General features: G+C 41.8%; 1 protein-coding gene across 1 annotated transcript in view; it reads right to left on the bottom strand.

The window, feature by feature from the left end:
• tomm7 (translocase of outer mitochondrial membrane 7 homolog (yeast)) overlaps positions 1 to 12,916 on the bottom strand; it is a 28,716-nt gene extending 15,800 nt beyond the window's left edge. Inside the window, exon 1 of the mRNA XM_060825411.1 lies at positions 12,742 to 12,916. Coding sequence (XP_060681394.1) covers positions 12,742 to 12,844 — 103 coding nt within the window. The 5' untranslated portion in view covers positions 12,845 to 12,916. The remainder of the gene's footprint in view (positions 1 to 12,741) is intronic.
• Between the last annotated feature and the right edge of the window lie 4,986 nt (positions 12,917 to 17,902).

Here is a 17,902-nt window from a genome sequence, read left to right as displayed (position 1 = left end):
ACTGAACCTGAAATATTAACTCTGATTTCTGTCCACAGCAGCTGCCAGACTGGCTGAGTTTTTCCAGCAATTTCGGTTTTTGTTTCTGATTTCCAGCATCCGCAGTTCTTTTTGCTTTTTTAATCTGCTATTTCCTCGCTTCTTTGCAGTTCATTCAAACTTGAAAAGTTATCACTTTCTTAGACCTTAATACGTCCCCCCTCAATAGGCTGATGACTTCCATATTTCACTTGTCTTTCTCAATTACATATATGCACTATTTCCCTCTCTTGTGAAAGCATGTGCAAAATATTAACCTAATGGCCATGCTCTTGTCTTCCACCTTCGAATATAACATACCTTGTAGGGGTAAGTTGAGACCAAATCTTGCCTTTGGCACCCTCCTAGTCTTAAAATCGTCATCGAATATCTTTTGGTGCTCCTTAATTCTACTTGTCAATATTTTTCCATGCACACTCATTAGTTTCCCAATGCCCTTTTTAATATCATGCTGAATTTATGCCCCTCTCGACTTTCTGCTGCATTAAAATCTCAATATTTGAAACCACCTTCAGCGTTTTTAACCCTTATTAGTACAGTTCCAGTCACCACACTACCAGAAGGATGTGGATGCTTTGGTGAGGATACAGAAAAGATTTTAGCTATGAAGAAAGGTTGGATAGACTGGGCTGGTTTACACTGGAACAATGGAGGTTATGGAGTGACCTGATCGAAGATTGCGCATGGTATGAATAGAGTGGAAAGTACAAGGCTTTTTCCCAGGGTGGAGGGTTCAATTACTAGGGGAGACAGGTTCAAGGTGGTGGTGGTGGTTGGGGGAAGGTTTAAAAAGAGCGGTGTGAGGCAAGTTTTTCACACAAAAGGTAGCGAGTGCCTGGAACACACTGCCAGAGAGTGGAGTGGAAGCAGACGCAATAGCAGCATTCAAGAAGCAGTGGGACGAATGTATGACCAGGAACGGAACAGAGGGATATGGTTCCTGTAAGGAAGACAGTTTTAATATGGAAGAACAAAATGTGGCGATACAGGCTTGGAGGGCCAAATAGCCTGTTGCTGTGCTATATTGTTCTTTTCCACTGTTACTGCTTTGAAACATAAAGTTGATAACCCACAGAGTTTCAAAAGATTCATTACAGCCATTCATTTTTCTTCCTGTTTATCAAGTTATGAACATTGGCAGGAAGAAGTACAGCACAGCCAGGTACAGGATAATGTCCTCTTTAGTGTGGTTAAAACAAATCAGAATAAGTGCACTGGGGTAAACCCTTCAAGGGGAGTGTGACAGAGAGTACCATGTTCAGCTTTGGGCATCAGAACTTAGAAAAAAAAATGTTTAAAGAATTTGTTAGAAATTAACCGCTTCCTCTTAGGATCCTGCAAGAATTGGTGCTGGGTCTACTGCTATTTGCAAATACGTAATTTACAATGTAGACTCAGAATCAAACAGTCTGCACATTTACCAAACTAGAGTGATGGGGCAATGGTCAATACTGAAGTTGGCAACAACAAATCACAAAATAATCACAACAAACTTGAAATAAGCAGGCATTTAATTGGTAAAAAGAACTTCAGCAATTAAGCACAGAGTATTATAGTGTGGTACAAAATAATAAGCTTGTCACTTCTTATTGGAATGTTAAGAATGAAAGTAGGGGGAGAAACAAATAGATTGGGAGCGAAGAGAATCAGAGAAAAAAATACATAAACAGATAACCAAATCTGCTCAGAATAAGATGGTAGATCAAGATCAAGCAAACCAAATACTGAAGTTAATTTTCAGATCGACAGCACTGAAAAGTAGATAAATTATCTAAACTTTTACGCTTCTTGGAGTACTGTGTAAAATAGGATGCAAATGAAAATTAAAAAGCAAAACTGCAAGTTATACCCATTGGGGAAGGATGAACTGACTGGGTCTGGTAAGCAGCACGGACATATTTAAGCAGAAGCTAGATAAGCAGGTGGCAAGAAAGAAATAGCAGGTCATGCTGGTCAAGTTAAATGAGGAAGGATGGGGAAAAGCTCAAGCTAAGCACAAATGCTCCAATATACTAATTGTGCTGAATGGCCTGTTTCAATGCATCACTGTCATAGAGATTTATCACCACTCCTTTATGTCACTAGATTAAAATCCTTGTATTCTCAAAAAGCAGTATAAACTGCAGTTGAGAGAGGTTGTTCCCCATTCATGTCTCCAGGGCCGAAATATTTCATAACACAAAGAAAGGCAGAGGAACAGGTGGTGTGGAGGAAGCAGGGAGGCTACAGGAGTACTTACACATACCAGGTGAGTGGGCAAAGAAGTGGCAGACAAAATACAATTGTGTAAAGTGTGAGGTCATGCACGTTTGTAGGAAGAGTAAAAGCATAGACTATTTTGTAAACAGGGAAAGGCTTCAGACATCCGAAGTGCAAAGGGACTTGGCAGTCCTAGTTCAGGAGTCTCTTAAGGTTAACATGCAGGTTCAGTTGGTGGCGAGGAAGACAAGTACAAGATGATTAGAATAGGGAGCAGAAATGCACTGCTGAAGCTTTATAAGGCTCTGGTCAGACTATTTAGAACAGTGAGAGTGGTTTTGGTCTCAGTATCTAAGGAAAGGTGTGCTGGTATTGGAGGGATTCTAGAGGACATTTGCAAGAATGATCCCAGGATAAAGGATTTGTTAAACGAGGAGCAGTTGAAGACTCCATGACCATACTTAATGGAGTTTAGAAGGATTGGGGTTTTGGGGGGGGGGGATGAGATAATAACTTAGTTAACAATGGGGTGCTGAAGGCAAGGGAAATGGGTTAACAAGGTGGAAAAGCAGTCATTGCGTAGAGCCATTTAACAAAATGAAGTAGCATTCAGTATGTAAGGTCAATTTAACAAGGTGAAAAGTATTCATTACGTGAAGCCAGTTATTCATTTCGTACTGGGGCTAATGTCCCTGGCGAGGGGGGGGGAGGGAGCAGGTGAAGATTGAGTTTCGAGTCCTCGGCGCAGTACTGGGGTTCAAGTCCCCTGGGGTGACTTTGGTTGAGGTCCCAGTCCTTTGCATGATACTGGGGTTCAAGTCCCCTGGGGTGGACTTGTTTGAGGTTAGTGTCCCCTGCGCGGTAGTGGGTTTCAAGTCCTCCGCACTGTGCTGAAGTTCGAGCTCTGTGTTTAAGCGAGGTTTGAGCTTTCTGTGCTTAGGTGGAGTTCGGGTTTTCAGTGTTTAAGTGGGATTCAAGCCCCCCTGAGAAGCAAAGTGAGAAGGGGGGAGGGTTAAAGTCCCCATGTATCAAAATTTGAGGCTCTGCAAGCCTTTGTTCTTGAGGGTGGGGGGGGGGGGAAAAGAGGGGGGAAAGAGTGTAGGTGCCATCTGGTCCACTGCAGGGCTTTCTCTTGTTACAAGCGTCATTTCAGTGAGAGGTTGCAAAACAAAAATGAGAAACAGCGAAATTAATGTTGTGCTAGTACTTGGGTTGAAGAAGGAAAGTTTCAATGTAAGTTGTGCCATGCTGAGCGTGTTGTTTAAAAATTTTATTTTAACAAAGCACTGATTCAGAAAATCCCTTTAAGTAACTGTTTTGCCTTGTTTGAATCAGCATCTCAATTCAATGTGTTTTCTGGGCTATGTGATGGGGCAGATTTTGTTTTTACATTGAAATTGTACAACATTACGTCCTTTTTAAAATCATCCAACTTGTAACCTGAAAACAAACTGAGTGAGTACCTTGAGCTACTGATTCGTTTCAAATTCTACAATGCTTGTTATTAAAAAAAAAAGGTGAGGTCAGTGGTCATGCTTTAGTCAGTTGAGAGTATTGTATTAAAATATCTTTGCTGCAGCTGTGTCTTTAATGCAGAGAGTGTTTAGAAAAAGAAGAGCACATTTTTAGCTTGATGTTTTGTTAAGATTTTCTAGAGAATATCAGAACTTCAGGCTAAGCTGTTTACATTGTTATAACTATTGTTAAGACTTCACTGGCCCTCCTCATATTGCAAATTCAAAGAATGTTGATCTCTACCAAAGTTGCTACTGTAATTTTGACTGTTTTATTTGGGAAGTTTCATTTGGAGAACATATTTTAAAATACTCTGCATTTGTTTCCCACAAATATTTGAGATTTAAATCTGAACTGAAACCGCCTCTTCAATTGCTAAAGCACAGAAAACATTTTGTTGTTTTCTTGTTGTTCCAAACATTTGAAATATTTTTCTATACATATTTCACATTAGCCAAGTATCAATTTATTAAAAGGAAAATGATTTTTGAATAACCTGAACGAGATACCAGAGGGTTTAATTTTAGGACCATTGATTATTGTTTATAATTGACGGAATTGTTTAGACAGTACAATTTAGAAGTTTATGGATGGTATGGAAGCTGATAATGTCATAAATAGTGAAAAGAGTAATAGACTTCAAGATAGAGTCATAGAGTCAGAGAGATGTACAGCATGGAAACAGACCCTTCGGTCCAATCCATCCATGCCAACCAAATATCCCAACCCAATCTAGTCCCACCTGCCAGCTCTCGGCCTATATCCCTCGAAACCCTTCCTATTCATATACCCATTCAAATGCCTTTTAAATGTTGCAATTGTACCAGCCTCCACCACTTCCTAATGTTGAAATAGGCAGACACAAATTAAATGTGTGACTGTCTCCAGACTGAAAACCACCTTGGCAAGGAAGGAATGAGAGGGGAAATGCAAAGATACTTTCAGCAGCTAACATCTTCTCTAGAGCGTCTCCATTCACAGGTAAAGCATACCTTCGAACCACTGCCCACCCCTCCACAGTCTAATCTAACTGATTCAATCAGCTCCCCAGTCACGAACAAGAAAAGTGAAGAAGCTAACAACGGTGAAGAGGAGGTCTGTATGCTTTTTGTCAGTGGCCTTCCTGCAGACATTAAACCATGTAAGTCTTACCTTGTCTTTTGATCATTTAAGGGATATGAAGGCTCACTGATCAAGCTAACATCATAACAGCCAGTTGGCTTTGTTATATTTAATCAGCAGAACGGGAGCAGAAGCAGCAAAGAATGTTGCATTCATCTTGCCTGCTGTTACATGCTCAGTTTTGCTGGTATCCTCCATCTGAAGCATCTCTGCAAGGACAGAAGCCTCATCAGTTTCGTGAAGCATTTAACTGCCCTTTTCCAAGAATCCGGATTTCTCTGTGGAGTGGTGTGCAAGGATAGAATGGATCTTATCATCAGGTTGGACTTTGGAAAATTGGCTCATTTCCACTTGACTTTTTTTTAGATTAGACTTACAGTGTGGAAACAGGCCCTTCGGCCCAACAAGTCCACACCGACCCGCCGAAGCGCAACCCACCCATACCCCTACATTTACCCCTTACCTAACACTACGGGCAATTTAGCTTGGCCAATTCACCTGACCTGCACATCTTTGTGACTGTGGGAGGAAACCGGAGCACCCGGAGGAAACCCACGCAGACACGGGGAGAACGTGCAAACTCCACACAGTCAGTCGCCTGAGTCGGGAATTGAACCCGGGTCTACAGGCGCTGTGAGGCAGCAGTGAGGGGATGGAGTGGCAACTAAAGACTGTGGATTTAAGAACTTTTTTTCTCCATATGGGAGGATTCTTCACACTCTAATTACTGTAATGGACTGGTAATTTTTGTTGTTATAATCATTGCATGTTGTGTTTCAGTAGCTTGTGGCTGTCAGTGTCTTATGAAAGCTGGTAGTACCATCTCGATGATTATCATGAAATGATAAAAGGAGGGACTGAGAATGAGAACAGGATATAAGCAGACAGGGAAAGAGTTAAGTTCTGAGTTTTGAGAAACAAAAGGTTCAGCCGAGCATGACTCAGATCAGATAACTTACAGTTAATAATGGGGTGCTGAAGGCGAGAGTAATGGGTTAATGAGGTGGAAAAGCAGTCATTACGTAGAGCCATTTAACAAGATGAGGTAGTTGTGATGTCAATTTAACAAGGTGAAAAGTATTCACTATGTGAAGCCAGTTATTCATTGTGTTAACAGCAAATGGCTTAATCTTTACTATTGACACTCACTGATCGTAACAGTAACCCAATCAATATGTATGTTCCCTTATCTGGATGCTCCTCCCTGTAAAATGACTACATAATTCATTGAGAAACTGCTGTTCCAGAGAAGATCGTGAACTCACGACGCTGTACACATGGGCAATCATTCTCTCTCCATCCAGGGTCCAGGACAAAGATGAAGGAGGTAAAACTACACAGTGTCTCCCAGCATTTTGCTTCGACTGAAGGAGGAACAGGATGACATCAAGGCCTGCAATTCTCGCTGTCTCACTGGTCATCTTGCTCCAGACCACTGAATGTCTCTCTGCCGCTCACCACTCTACTCTTTTACAGGAGGGAAGCACCACAGAGTTTGGAGTAACAATGCCAACAAGGGAAACAATCAGGGAGTGTGCCAATGGTTGTCAAATATTCAAAGGGAAAACAATAATGGCATCACTGACACCATGCCTACCAGTAGGAGTACTGATATCTTTCAGACACACAACAATAGTCAATAGCATAAACTTTCAGTTTCAGTGTGGTGACAGAGGAGATGGTGGAAAGTGAAAGACTTACATCCAAGCACATGTCAAATTCTGATTCTCAGAAACTGCACGAGTAGACCAGATGACACACTCAGAATACCTCACTTCCCCAATTGGAACAGGCTGAGTCTCAATCAGTTCTAAGTTATAGTCCATGTGCAAATAGATCAATTACAAAGATGCCAAATGCTGGGAGCCCACGTGTAACTCAGATCGTGATTAAAGCTTACTGTCTCAGAATTCAAAGTAAAATCTTTTGTCACATACTACTCCTAAACAATTTGATCAGTAAACATTTTAGTTACTTACACATGATCTCAATCATTCCCGAAGATGAAGTTCCTCGTGTACATCAGGCATCCAAAAACCACAGATTACAAAACAATGGCACAAATAAGCAAGAATGGAGGGCTTTCCAATGAGACACTATTACTCACACAAGATACTCCAATAACTAGGCTATAGTGCCGAAACAATCTAACTGTCAATATATATTTTAAAAACATTTCATTACCTCAGAATCAGATGATCTTCAATGGAACCACTTTGTTGCCCCATTAAAAATCCCAAAACTAACCTACTGCCCAGCAATTCTAGGAATTAGAATAAAGGAAATTGTTTTGAATGTTCTTTTCCCATTTTTATCCATTTTAGAAGAGAAAAAGAAAGGAACTGTGACGAAAAACAGAATTAGTTTACAAAACCAATAAAAAGCCAAATAAATTTCAGCCCAAGTATAATTTCTAGCCAGATAAAATGTTATTGTGAAAGGTATAGACAAGAACTTAACAACTAGGAGCAGTCATAGAGACATATTGCATGGAAACAGAGCATTCGGTGCAACTGATCCAAACAGAACCCCAAACTAAACTAGTCCCACCTGCCTGTGTTTAACCCATATTCCCCCAAACATTTCTTATTCATGTACTTATCTAAATGTCTTTTAAACTTTGTAACTGTACCTGCATCCACCAGTTCCTCTGGAAGTTCATTCCACACACAAACTACTGTGTAAAAAAAAAATTGCCTCATCTTTTTTTAAATGTTTCTCCTCTCACCTTAAAAATATGTCGCTTAGTCTTGAAATTCATTACCCTTCAGAAGAGACACCTGCCATTCACCTTATCTATGCCCCATATGATTGTATAAACCTCTATAAAGGTTACCCCTCTATAAAGGTTACCCCTCTATTTCTAACACTTCAGTTAAAAAAAGTCCCAGCGTCTCCCACCCTCTCCTTATAACTCAAATCTTCCATTCCCAGCAACAGTCTGGTAAATCTCTTCTGAGCCCTCCCCAGTTTTATATCTTTTCAATAACAGGGCAACCAGAACTAGGCACAGTACTCCAGAAGCGGCCTTACCAACATCCTGTACAACCTCAAATAACATTCCCACTCCTACACTCAAAAGTCTGAGCAATGAAGGCAAGCCCTTCAAGCCTGCTGTGCCATTTAACACAATCATAATTCATCTTATTTCAGCTTCAACTTCACTTTCCGGCCCACTCTCTATTATCCTTCAACTCATTAGTAATTAAATATCTGACTCCTTGTTAAATTAGTCCATGTCCTAGCATTCACCACACGCTGTGGTAGTGAATTCTACAGACTCATGGCCCTTTGAGAGAAGTAATTTCTCCTCTGTTTTAAATCTGCTACCCTTTAACTAAACAGATTGGTCAGATGGGCAGATCAACAGCAGGTGGAATTTAACCTCAATAAATATGAGATGATGCACTTTGGAAGAAGAAACGGACAAGGGAGCAATCAATGAATGGCAAGGCACGAGGAAGCTCAGAAGAGATCATGAAGTGTTTGCATAGATCCCTGAAGGTTACCGAACAGGCTAATAGTGTAGTTAAGGACGCATAAGGGATGCTTGTTTTTAATCAGTTGTGGGACAGATTATCAGAGCAGGGAGGTCATGTCTTAGCTGTACAGAACGTTGGTTAGGCCATAGCTGGAGTACGGTGTACAGTTCTAGTCACCACATTATAGGAAGGATGTGATTGCACTGGAGGGAACAGAGGATATTCACCAGGATGTTGCCTGGGATGAAGCATTTCAGCTTAGAGAGGCTGGATAAACTCGTTTTTTTTTGGAGCAGAGAAGGTTGAAGGGAGGGCCAGCTAGAAATGGATGAGATTATCATAACTCTCAGCTTTCAGTTGGTTTGAAATAGTTCACTCAGAACTTTCTCCCTAGTGATAATGATTGCTCCAAGTTCCTCCCTTGCTATAACCTCTGCATTACCTGTTAATATTGGGATGGTCTTCTAGGAGAAAGTGAGGACTGCAGACGCTGGAGATCAGAGCTGAAAAACGTGTTGCTGGAAAAGCGCAGCAGGTCAGGCAGCATCCAAGGAGCAGGAGAATCGATGTTTCAGGCATGAGCCCTTCTTCAAGGTCCTGAAGAAGGGTTCATGCCTGAAACGTCGATTCTCCTGCTCCTTGGATGCTGCCTGATCTGCTGCGCTTTTCCAGCAACACATTTTTCAGCATGGTACTAATGTCCTCCACTGTGAAAACTGAAGCAAAATATTTTAGTTGGGAGCAATTATATCCTTAAACATTTGCCACTGCTCATCAATTGTCCTACTATTTAATCTTCACACCAAGTCCACTAAGGCTAGATCTGGCCTCATGCCTGTGAAACTGTTTTAGTTTAAGTTCAGAATGGTAGTGACGGCCTCCAGTTTCTCATCCTCCAAATGAATCTGAAATTCTATTACAATACGATCACTCTTTTCTAGAGAATCCTTTACCATGAAAGGAGTTAATCCCACCTCATTACACAGTACCAAATACACAATAGCCTGCTCCTTGGTCAGTTCCTGAACATATTGCTCCAAGAAATAATCTCTAATACAGTCAACGAACTCTACGTGCTCACTTGAATAAGCTAGTCTATATGCATTTCAAAATCATTTATGATTATTGCTGTACCTTCCTTACAAACCCTAAGTGTTTCCTGGTTTATACGGTGCCTCACTGCAGGACTACAGTTTGGGGACCAACAGGGAAATCCCACCAGGGATTTCTTTCCCTTCTTATTTCTTACTTCTAACCAGACTGATTCTACCTCTTGATCTCCAATGTTGGTATCATTTCTTACGGATCTTTTGGTTTACTACAAAAGCTACACCACTCCTTTTCCTTCCTGGCTATTTCTCCAAAACACTGAATACACTTTGATATTCAATTCCCAAACCTGGTCTCCCTGCAACCACCTCAGTCATAACCAGACTAAACCAATTTGTCTCCAATTGCATTAACTCATTAGTTTTATTCCAAATGCTTCATGCATATGCATACACATACAAAGCCTTTATGTTTATTTCATTATCAAAATTCCCAACATTCTGTGCCCTCCTTTTCTTTTCTGGTAGCAATCAGATATCACTCATCTCCACCCCCACCTTCTCCTTTAAACTTTGATAGTCTTATTTTCCAAGCAACTGAACCCCTCCCCATCCCCCTTCTATCCTCATTTTATTCTTTACATACAAATTTAAAGTTGTTAAAAGACTATGCAAACAAATAGTAAATGATCATGTTTGTACTGATTGGCGTATTTATTTTCCTGTCTACAACAACACCTTTTGACTCCCTTGTCATTCAACTATCTAACTCAGTCTTAATGGCACAGCCTCCACTGCTCTTTGTGGGAGAGAGATTCAGATCAATAATCCTCAGAAGAAAATTCTCATTCTCAATTTAAATAGGAGAAATCTTATTTTAAAATTATTAATTCTAGTATCTCTCATAAGGAGAACCATCCTTTTGAGCATCTGCACTGTCAACTCCCTTCAAAACCTTACATGCTTCAATAAGATCACCTCACATTCTTCTAAACTCCATCTTGTACAGGCCAGAACTGTCCAACCTTCCTTGTCGAGTGAACCACTCTGAACTACTTCTTATGCAATTACTGCATTTCCTTCATTAAGTAAGGAGGCCCAAACTCTATAGTAATCTGTGCAATTGCTGCAAAACTACCACAATTGTATACTCCATTCTCTTTGCAATAAACGATATTCATTTGCAATCGGTTCTGAATTTTGCACAGAAATTTAATGTTATTTAGAGAACAAAAATGGGACAGCATTGTCTATAGTGAATGGGCGGCACGGTGGCACAGTGGTTAGCACTGCTGCCTCACATCGCCCGAGACCCGGGTTCAGTTCCCGACTCAGGCGACTGACTGTGTGGAGTTTGCACGTTCTCCCCGTGTCTGCGTGGGTTTCCTCCGGGTGCTCCGGTTTCCTCCCACAGTCCAAAGATGTGCAGGTTAGGTGAATTGGCCATGCTAAATTGTCCATAGTGTTAGGTAAGGGGTAAATGTAGGGGTATGGGTGGGTTGCGCTTCGGCAGGTCAGTGTGGACTTGTTGGGCCGAAGGGCCTGTTTCCACACTATAAGTAATCTAATCTAATCTAATCAGGGGAAGCAACTGTATATCTCCAAAATCATAATGGTTTAGTCTGAACCAAGAAGTATGAGTTTAGAATAGTGAATTCAAGGTCGAATTAGGAATTGAAAGCAAAATAAAAAGAAACTCTGACTTGAGAAAGAAAATATATGGAAAGAAATAAAATAGTTTAAATTGTTGTCTTGGAGATCCCAAGAAATGAGACTCCACATATATATAAATGATAATTTTCAGTGTCAGAGACATTAGTTGGCAGTAATTAAAATATATCACAATACTAAATCTTCAGCTGCACCAAAATGGGTGAGCCCATTTTTTTGACATGGTTTATTGGGAATTGAGTATGATAGTACAATAACTTCATCCTATTCCGGGTGTTTCAATGCACAGTCACTATAAGATATCAATATAGCATAACTTTCAGAAAAGGAAGCTACCTTCGGATAACATCACAATTTCCAAACTGAGTGTAAACTGAACACCAGTTTATGGTTAACAGTTGAGTGCCATGATATTATTTCAACAGCAAATTTCAGCTCAATATCATGCCATATTTTCCCCATGGCAAAATGTATGTTAATTTGGAGCACATGTTGTACCTGGGTCCACGTAGTTTGTTGTACTGGATCTTGTTGAGCTATGTATATAGACAACTAAGACATTAGTTTCCAATATGCATTCCTACTTCATCTGAAAGGAAGTTTGTAGACAAAGGGAAATCAAGTGTGTACTTGTTAAATGTGCATTCCATTCCCATACTTTCTCCACCCATATAGAGGATTTTATTGCACTGTTTTCCCATCAAAGAAACTAAAAACATTTCTTATAACTTAGCAACAGAAGTCTTAATCTGTTAAAGCAGTAACAATTTCAGCATATGAATTCACAAGTCTTCTTTAAAGTAAAAAAAAATCTAAGGTGCTCCACAAACCTGCGATCAGACTAAAATGAACAGCCAAACATGATGGTTCAGGTCAAAGTGGTGGCTTCAAATGACAGAGGAAACTGGAGAGGCAATGGATCAGGAAGGGAACTCCATAGTATAGGACCATGATTGCTAAATGCATCACCACTGATGATTGAATGAATGAAAGGAGGAAGAGAGGATGCATAAAAGGCCAGATTAGACAGTCAGGAGACTGGAAGAATCCAGCAAGCCAGGTAGCATCATATTTAAAAGGCCAGAGTGGCAGAAATAGCGAAGGCATTATCTGTAAATTAGAAAGATAGTCGAGGGAAAAGGTCATAAAAATTTCCAAATGCAAGAATTGGAAAATGGACGCATGGAGAGTGTCAAGGCTAATTTCGGTTTGATAATAAAGTGAATGGGACAATTCAAGATAACGCGTGGACGGAAGGGGGCTGTATAAGCTGAAGTGTGTAGGACATGAAATATAAAGGCAGTCAATGGGAAGTACCAAAAAAAAGGAATGGATAAGAGTTTCAGTAAAGAGGTGTTGGAGCAGGAATGATGGAAAAGGAGGTGATGAAGGACATGGGATGGTAATTTAACTGAGCTCTAACACAATGCCTGATCGTAGACACAGCAGTGAGGCTGGCGGGGCCTGAACCCCGGGGCCGGGGGCCTGAACCCCGGGGCCGGGGGCCTGAACCCCGGGGCCGGGGGCCTGAACCCCGGGGCCGGGGGCCTGAACCCCGGGGCCGGGGGCCTGAACCCCGGGACAGGCCCCCCACCTTCGACCCGGGCTCTCCGGCTACACCCCCATCCCCACTCCCCCTCCCTTCCCACGTCGCCCAGACTGACCCAGGTACAGGATGGTCGGGATGAATCCCCAACGGATGACGAACTGTCCGCAGCGGAATACCTGCTGCAGCCGCTGTTTGGTCTCTTTACTCATTTTGACCATCCTTGCCGGGATTTCTGAGCACGCTGCCGGCAGCAGGAAGCCCTTCAGCGGAAAGGCGGTCGCAAACGGAAATGGTCCGCCGATCACAGCGCCGCCTGCCGCCTGGGAGGAGCAGAAGACCTTTCCGCTTCCACCCGTCGGGCACAGCGCCGCCTGCCGCCTGGGAGGAGCAGAAGACCTAACTGCTTCCACCCGTCGGTCACAGCGCCGCCTACCGTCTGGGAGGAGGAGAAGATCTTTCCGTTTCCACCCGTCGGGCACAGCGCCGCCTGCCGCCTGGGAGGAGGAGACACTTCCACTTGCATTCGTGGGTCATAGCGCCCCTGCACTGGAGCGCCGCCTATTGGGGAATAAGCCCTAAGGGTTTAACTCGGAATTTGGGGAGAGTTGGATGTCATACAGCAAACCTGGAAGTTAATGATAGTGGTTAGAATAGTTATGGAGTCCATATCAGAAGTAGTAGTTATTGGCAAAGTGTGCTCAGATGAACACAAAATGCTGGCTTAAGAGAAAATAGCTGCAATTGTCCCCTACCAGCTCCTGGTGGTAAAAACAATGACTGCAGATGCTGGAAACCAGATTCTGGATCAGTGGTGCTGGAAGAGCACAACAGTTCAGGCAGCTGTTCACATCACTGGAGGTATGAGGCAAAACTGAGAATTCCTCCATGAACAATTGCATACTTATGCAACAGCAACTCATTTGTTGGACAAACCAGAGCATGATGTGGAAATCAGAGTCGAGAGTGTGTTGCTGGGAAAGCACAGCAGGTCAGGCAGCATCCGATGAGCAGGAGAATCGACGTTTCGGGCATAAGCCCACCATCAGGAACTGATGGACCAACTCAGAGATCACATGACACCAGGTTATGGTCCAACACGTTTAATTGAAATCACAAGCTCTCGGAGCGCTGCTCATTCGTCAGGTGAAGTGAAGAAAAGCACACAGGCATAGAATTTATAAATCACACAACACCAATTGAGAGTTCTACAGATTTATTTAGAACTACTTGCTTTCAGAGCACTGCTCCTTCATCAGGTAACTAGTGGGGCAGGACAATAAGACACAGAATTTATAGCAAAAGATCACAGTGTCATGCAATTAAACCGACATATTGAACAAACCTAGATTGTTGTTAAGTCTTTCATCTTTTAGAATGGTTGCGGGTTTTGGTTCATTAACATGTATATCCCAGGACTTCCTTTAGGTCACATTCTTGAGATAACTTAAGGTTTTATTAAAAAAAGTGACATCTCAACTTAGATAATGTATTAAAAGGTGTGAGGTTAGAGGCTGTCTGTATCCCAATCTTGAGTCAGACTGGTTCTACTTCCAAAGTAGGAATTGATAAAATGTTATACGGATTGTCTGCCTGCGGGTTGTGTGCTTTTTGAGCAAAAATAGAATGTATCTCTAAATACAATTATGCAGATGCAAATTCACCCCATAGATATTTGTGTGTGTGTGTGTGCACGTGCGCATGTGAGGGAGCGAGAGACAGCAATGGACACCTGAAGGTACTGAAGGATGCCCTCATATGAACAGGATACGATGCTCAACTCATCGATTGCCAGTTCCGATGTGCCACATGAGAAACCATTATGACCTCCTCAGGAGACGGTATTCATTCATCCATTCATTCATCCAGACATGGGATGCAATGGATAGGATACCCTTCATTGTCCAGTACTTACCGGGAACAGAGAAACGACACCATGGTGTTCTCAGTCTGCAACACATTATTGATGAGAATGAGCACCTTGCCAACATCTTCCATACGTCCCACTTCTCGCCTTTAAACAACCACCAAACTTTAAACAGTCCTTTGCTCACATCAAACTGCGCATCCTTCAAGATAACATCACAACACCAAACAACCCTGTCATGGCAAACACTGCAAGACATATCAGAGTGTCCACATATATACCATCCACCATGTACATGGTGGGTACCCCATGTGACTTGGCCTACATTGTCTATCTCATACGCTGCAGGCTAGGATGCTCTAAGACATGGTACAAGATCAAGCAGATGCTATGACATCAGATGTATGAACAGCACGCAACAATTGCCAAACAGGGACATTCCCTCCCAGTCAGGGAACGCTTTCAGTGGTCAGGGACATTCGACCTCAGATTTTTAGGTGACCATCCTCCATGGACTTTAGGATATGTAACAACTCAGAGTGGCTGAGCAGAGGCTGATAGCCAAGTTCGGTATCCATGAGGATGGCCTCAACCGGGACTTTGGGTTCCTGTCACACTACAGGTGACCTTGCCACACTATACACGCTCACGCACACATATACACACACTCATGCAGACCCTCTCATACACATGCTCTCTCTCAGACACACACACATATACCCTCTCACAGGCTTATACTCCGTTACACTCATGCATACACTCTACCAAACATACACACGTGCAAACACACACTCTCTCATGTGCACTCACATGTACATAGACTGTATCTCTCTCTCTCTCCCCGCCACCACCCCACTTGCACACACGCAAGTCTGTGACGTGAATTTGTATTTGCAGAAACTTTCTATTTTTGCTCAAAACATACACACCTGCAGGCAGTCAATGTAGGCAGTCAATCCATGTAACATTTTATAAATTCCTACTTTGGAAATAGACTGACTCAAGATAAGGATACAGACAGACTCTAGCCTTGCACCTTTAATACATTATCTGAAGTGGGACAAAAAAAAGTCACCTTTTTTAATAAAACCTTAAGTTATCTCTAGAATATGACTTAAAAGTTATTCTGGGATTTACATATTAATGAACCGAAACCTGCAACCCATTCTAAAAGATGAAAGACTTAACAGCAATCTAGGTTTGTTCAACATATTGCTTTAATTGCATGACACTGTGATCTTTTGCTATAAATTCTGTGTCTTATGATCCTGCCCCACTAGTTACCTGATGAAGGAGCAGTGCTGTGAAAGCTAGTGCTTCCAAATAAATCTGTTGGACTATAACCTAGTGTTGTGTGATTTTTAACTTCGTCCACCCCAATCCAACCCGGCACTTCCACATCATAGAATTTATAGGCAGAGAGATCAAAAGATCACGTAGTACAAATGATGTGAGTGAAGTGTCAACAGCTGAATGGTAATGCCCAATAATCAGATTAATTGAGGCAGAGAGATAATTACAAAAACTTAAAAATAAGGCAGTGCTGGAGACAAACCAAATGACTGCAATAAATGATAGGTATAAGAGTCGTATGCAAAGGGTCTAACCAACATAACAAGTAATCCAAAACTATACAAACTAATTAAATGGGGAGATCATAACAAGTTATAAAGGTGATGGTGTCAGAACAGGACAGTAAGGCAAATTTACAAATACAGAATAGTACGGTGAGGCTACATCTAGTGCAACATGAACCCAAGATCATGGTTAAGACCGTCTTCATGGGTACAAAACTTGGCTAAAAGTTTCTGCTCAGTGATTCTGCATTGTTGTGTATCTCAAAGGCCACTGTGGAGGATGCTTAACTGAAGACCGGAGGCTGAATGTCCTTGACTGCTGAAATGTTTCCCCACTGAGAGGGAACACTCCTGTCTGACAACTGTTGCATGATCTCCATTCATCCATTGCTGTAGCATCTGCATGTTCTCGCCGACATACCATGCCTTGGGGCATCCTTGCCTGAAGCGTATGGAGATAGACAACATTAGCTGACTTTATAGGTCATTGGATTACAGGTCATCCTTTCACTTACTGTTCAGCTGTTGACACTTCACTCACACCATCTGATACTTTTGATCATCTGCAGAGAATTTACTATTCTACCCAATGACACTCCACTCACACCATTTGTATGATCCCTTGACCTGTTTGCTTATTGATCTCTCAATTCTGTGATGAGGAGGTGCTGGTGGTGGACTGGGGAAGACAAAGTTAAAAATCACACAACACCAAGTTATAGTCCAACAGGTTTATATGGAAGTATTAGTTTTCAGAGCGTTTCTTCTTTGCCAGGTGGTTGCTGCTCCGAATGCCAGTACTTCCAGATAAACCTGTTGGACTATAACCTGCTGTTGTGTGATTTGTAAATTCTGTGCCTGTGTGCTTTTTTTCACTTCACTTGACGAATGAGCAGTGCTCCGAAAACCTAAGCAAATAGAAGTGCTATTCTTTTATCATTAGGAGATCCTGCAGAGATCTGGATGACTCTTCATCAGAGCTGAAGTGGAGTATGGAAAAGGCAGCATTTATGCTGTAATTGGGGGGAGGTGTGGTGGTGGTGGGGTGTAGAGTACTGGTAAAAAGGTGTTGATAGTTCAGATTAATGGTCGGAACGAGAGAGTGGCAAAATAATGGAGTGTATCGTTGCCAGATGTGAAAGAAAAGACAAATTCACTGGGACCGGAGGAGGGGAGAGAGGCATGCTGACAGAGAATGTAACAAATCAAGCTAAAAGGGAAGAAAGGGAAGCCAGTAACAAGTACAGCTTAAAAAAAGGGAAGAAATGGATTTCAGCATCTGCAGTCATTTGTTTCTACACTTTTATCATTCTTGGAAAGAGACTGTTTCAAGATACATTCCACCCTCACTCTCTCCGAAGAGCAATAAAAAAACACAGAACAGAAATTTTAAAGGCTTTGCAGGCATGCTTTGAGCTTGAAGTGAAAGTTACATATGATTGTTTCCTAGTATTGACTACAGACCAAAGTGTAAACGAGTCTGTTGATTAATACGTAATGTAATTAACTCAGCTTGCAGAGACCTGTGAATCTACAAAATTAAAAAAAATGAGCTGATTAGAGATAGAATTTTATTAAGAATAAAGGATCCAAATGTGAAAAAAAAAACTGAGAGAAGATGAACTTACACCCAGGACAGCAATTGAACTATGCAGGTGTTCCCAGGTTCCAAGATAATGCAAATTCATGGCAGAGCAAACTAGATTTTGCATTATAATGTGAGAAAATCCAGGCACACAGGGCAGAACAATCACAGGCAAAGGACACAATGCAAACACTTCCGAAGACATCATGAAAACGTAATTCATGTTCAGCAAGAGGAAGTATTGTTCTCA

Source organism: Hemiscyllium ocellatum, chromosome 5 (assembly GCF_020745735.1).
Source record: "Hemiscyllium ocellatum isolate sHemOce1 chromosome 5, sHemOce1.pat.X.cur, whole genome shotgun sequence".
In the NCBI taxonomy this organism is placed as follows: Eukaryota; Metazoa; Chordata; class Chondrichthyes; order Orectolobiformes; family Hemiscylliidae; genus Hemiscyllium; species Hemiscyllium ocellatum.
This window is presented reverse-complemented; position numbering and strand designations above follow the sequence as displayed.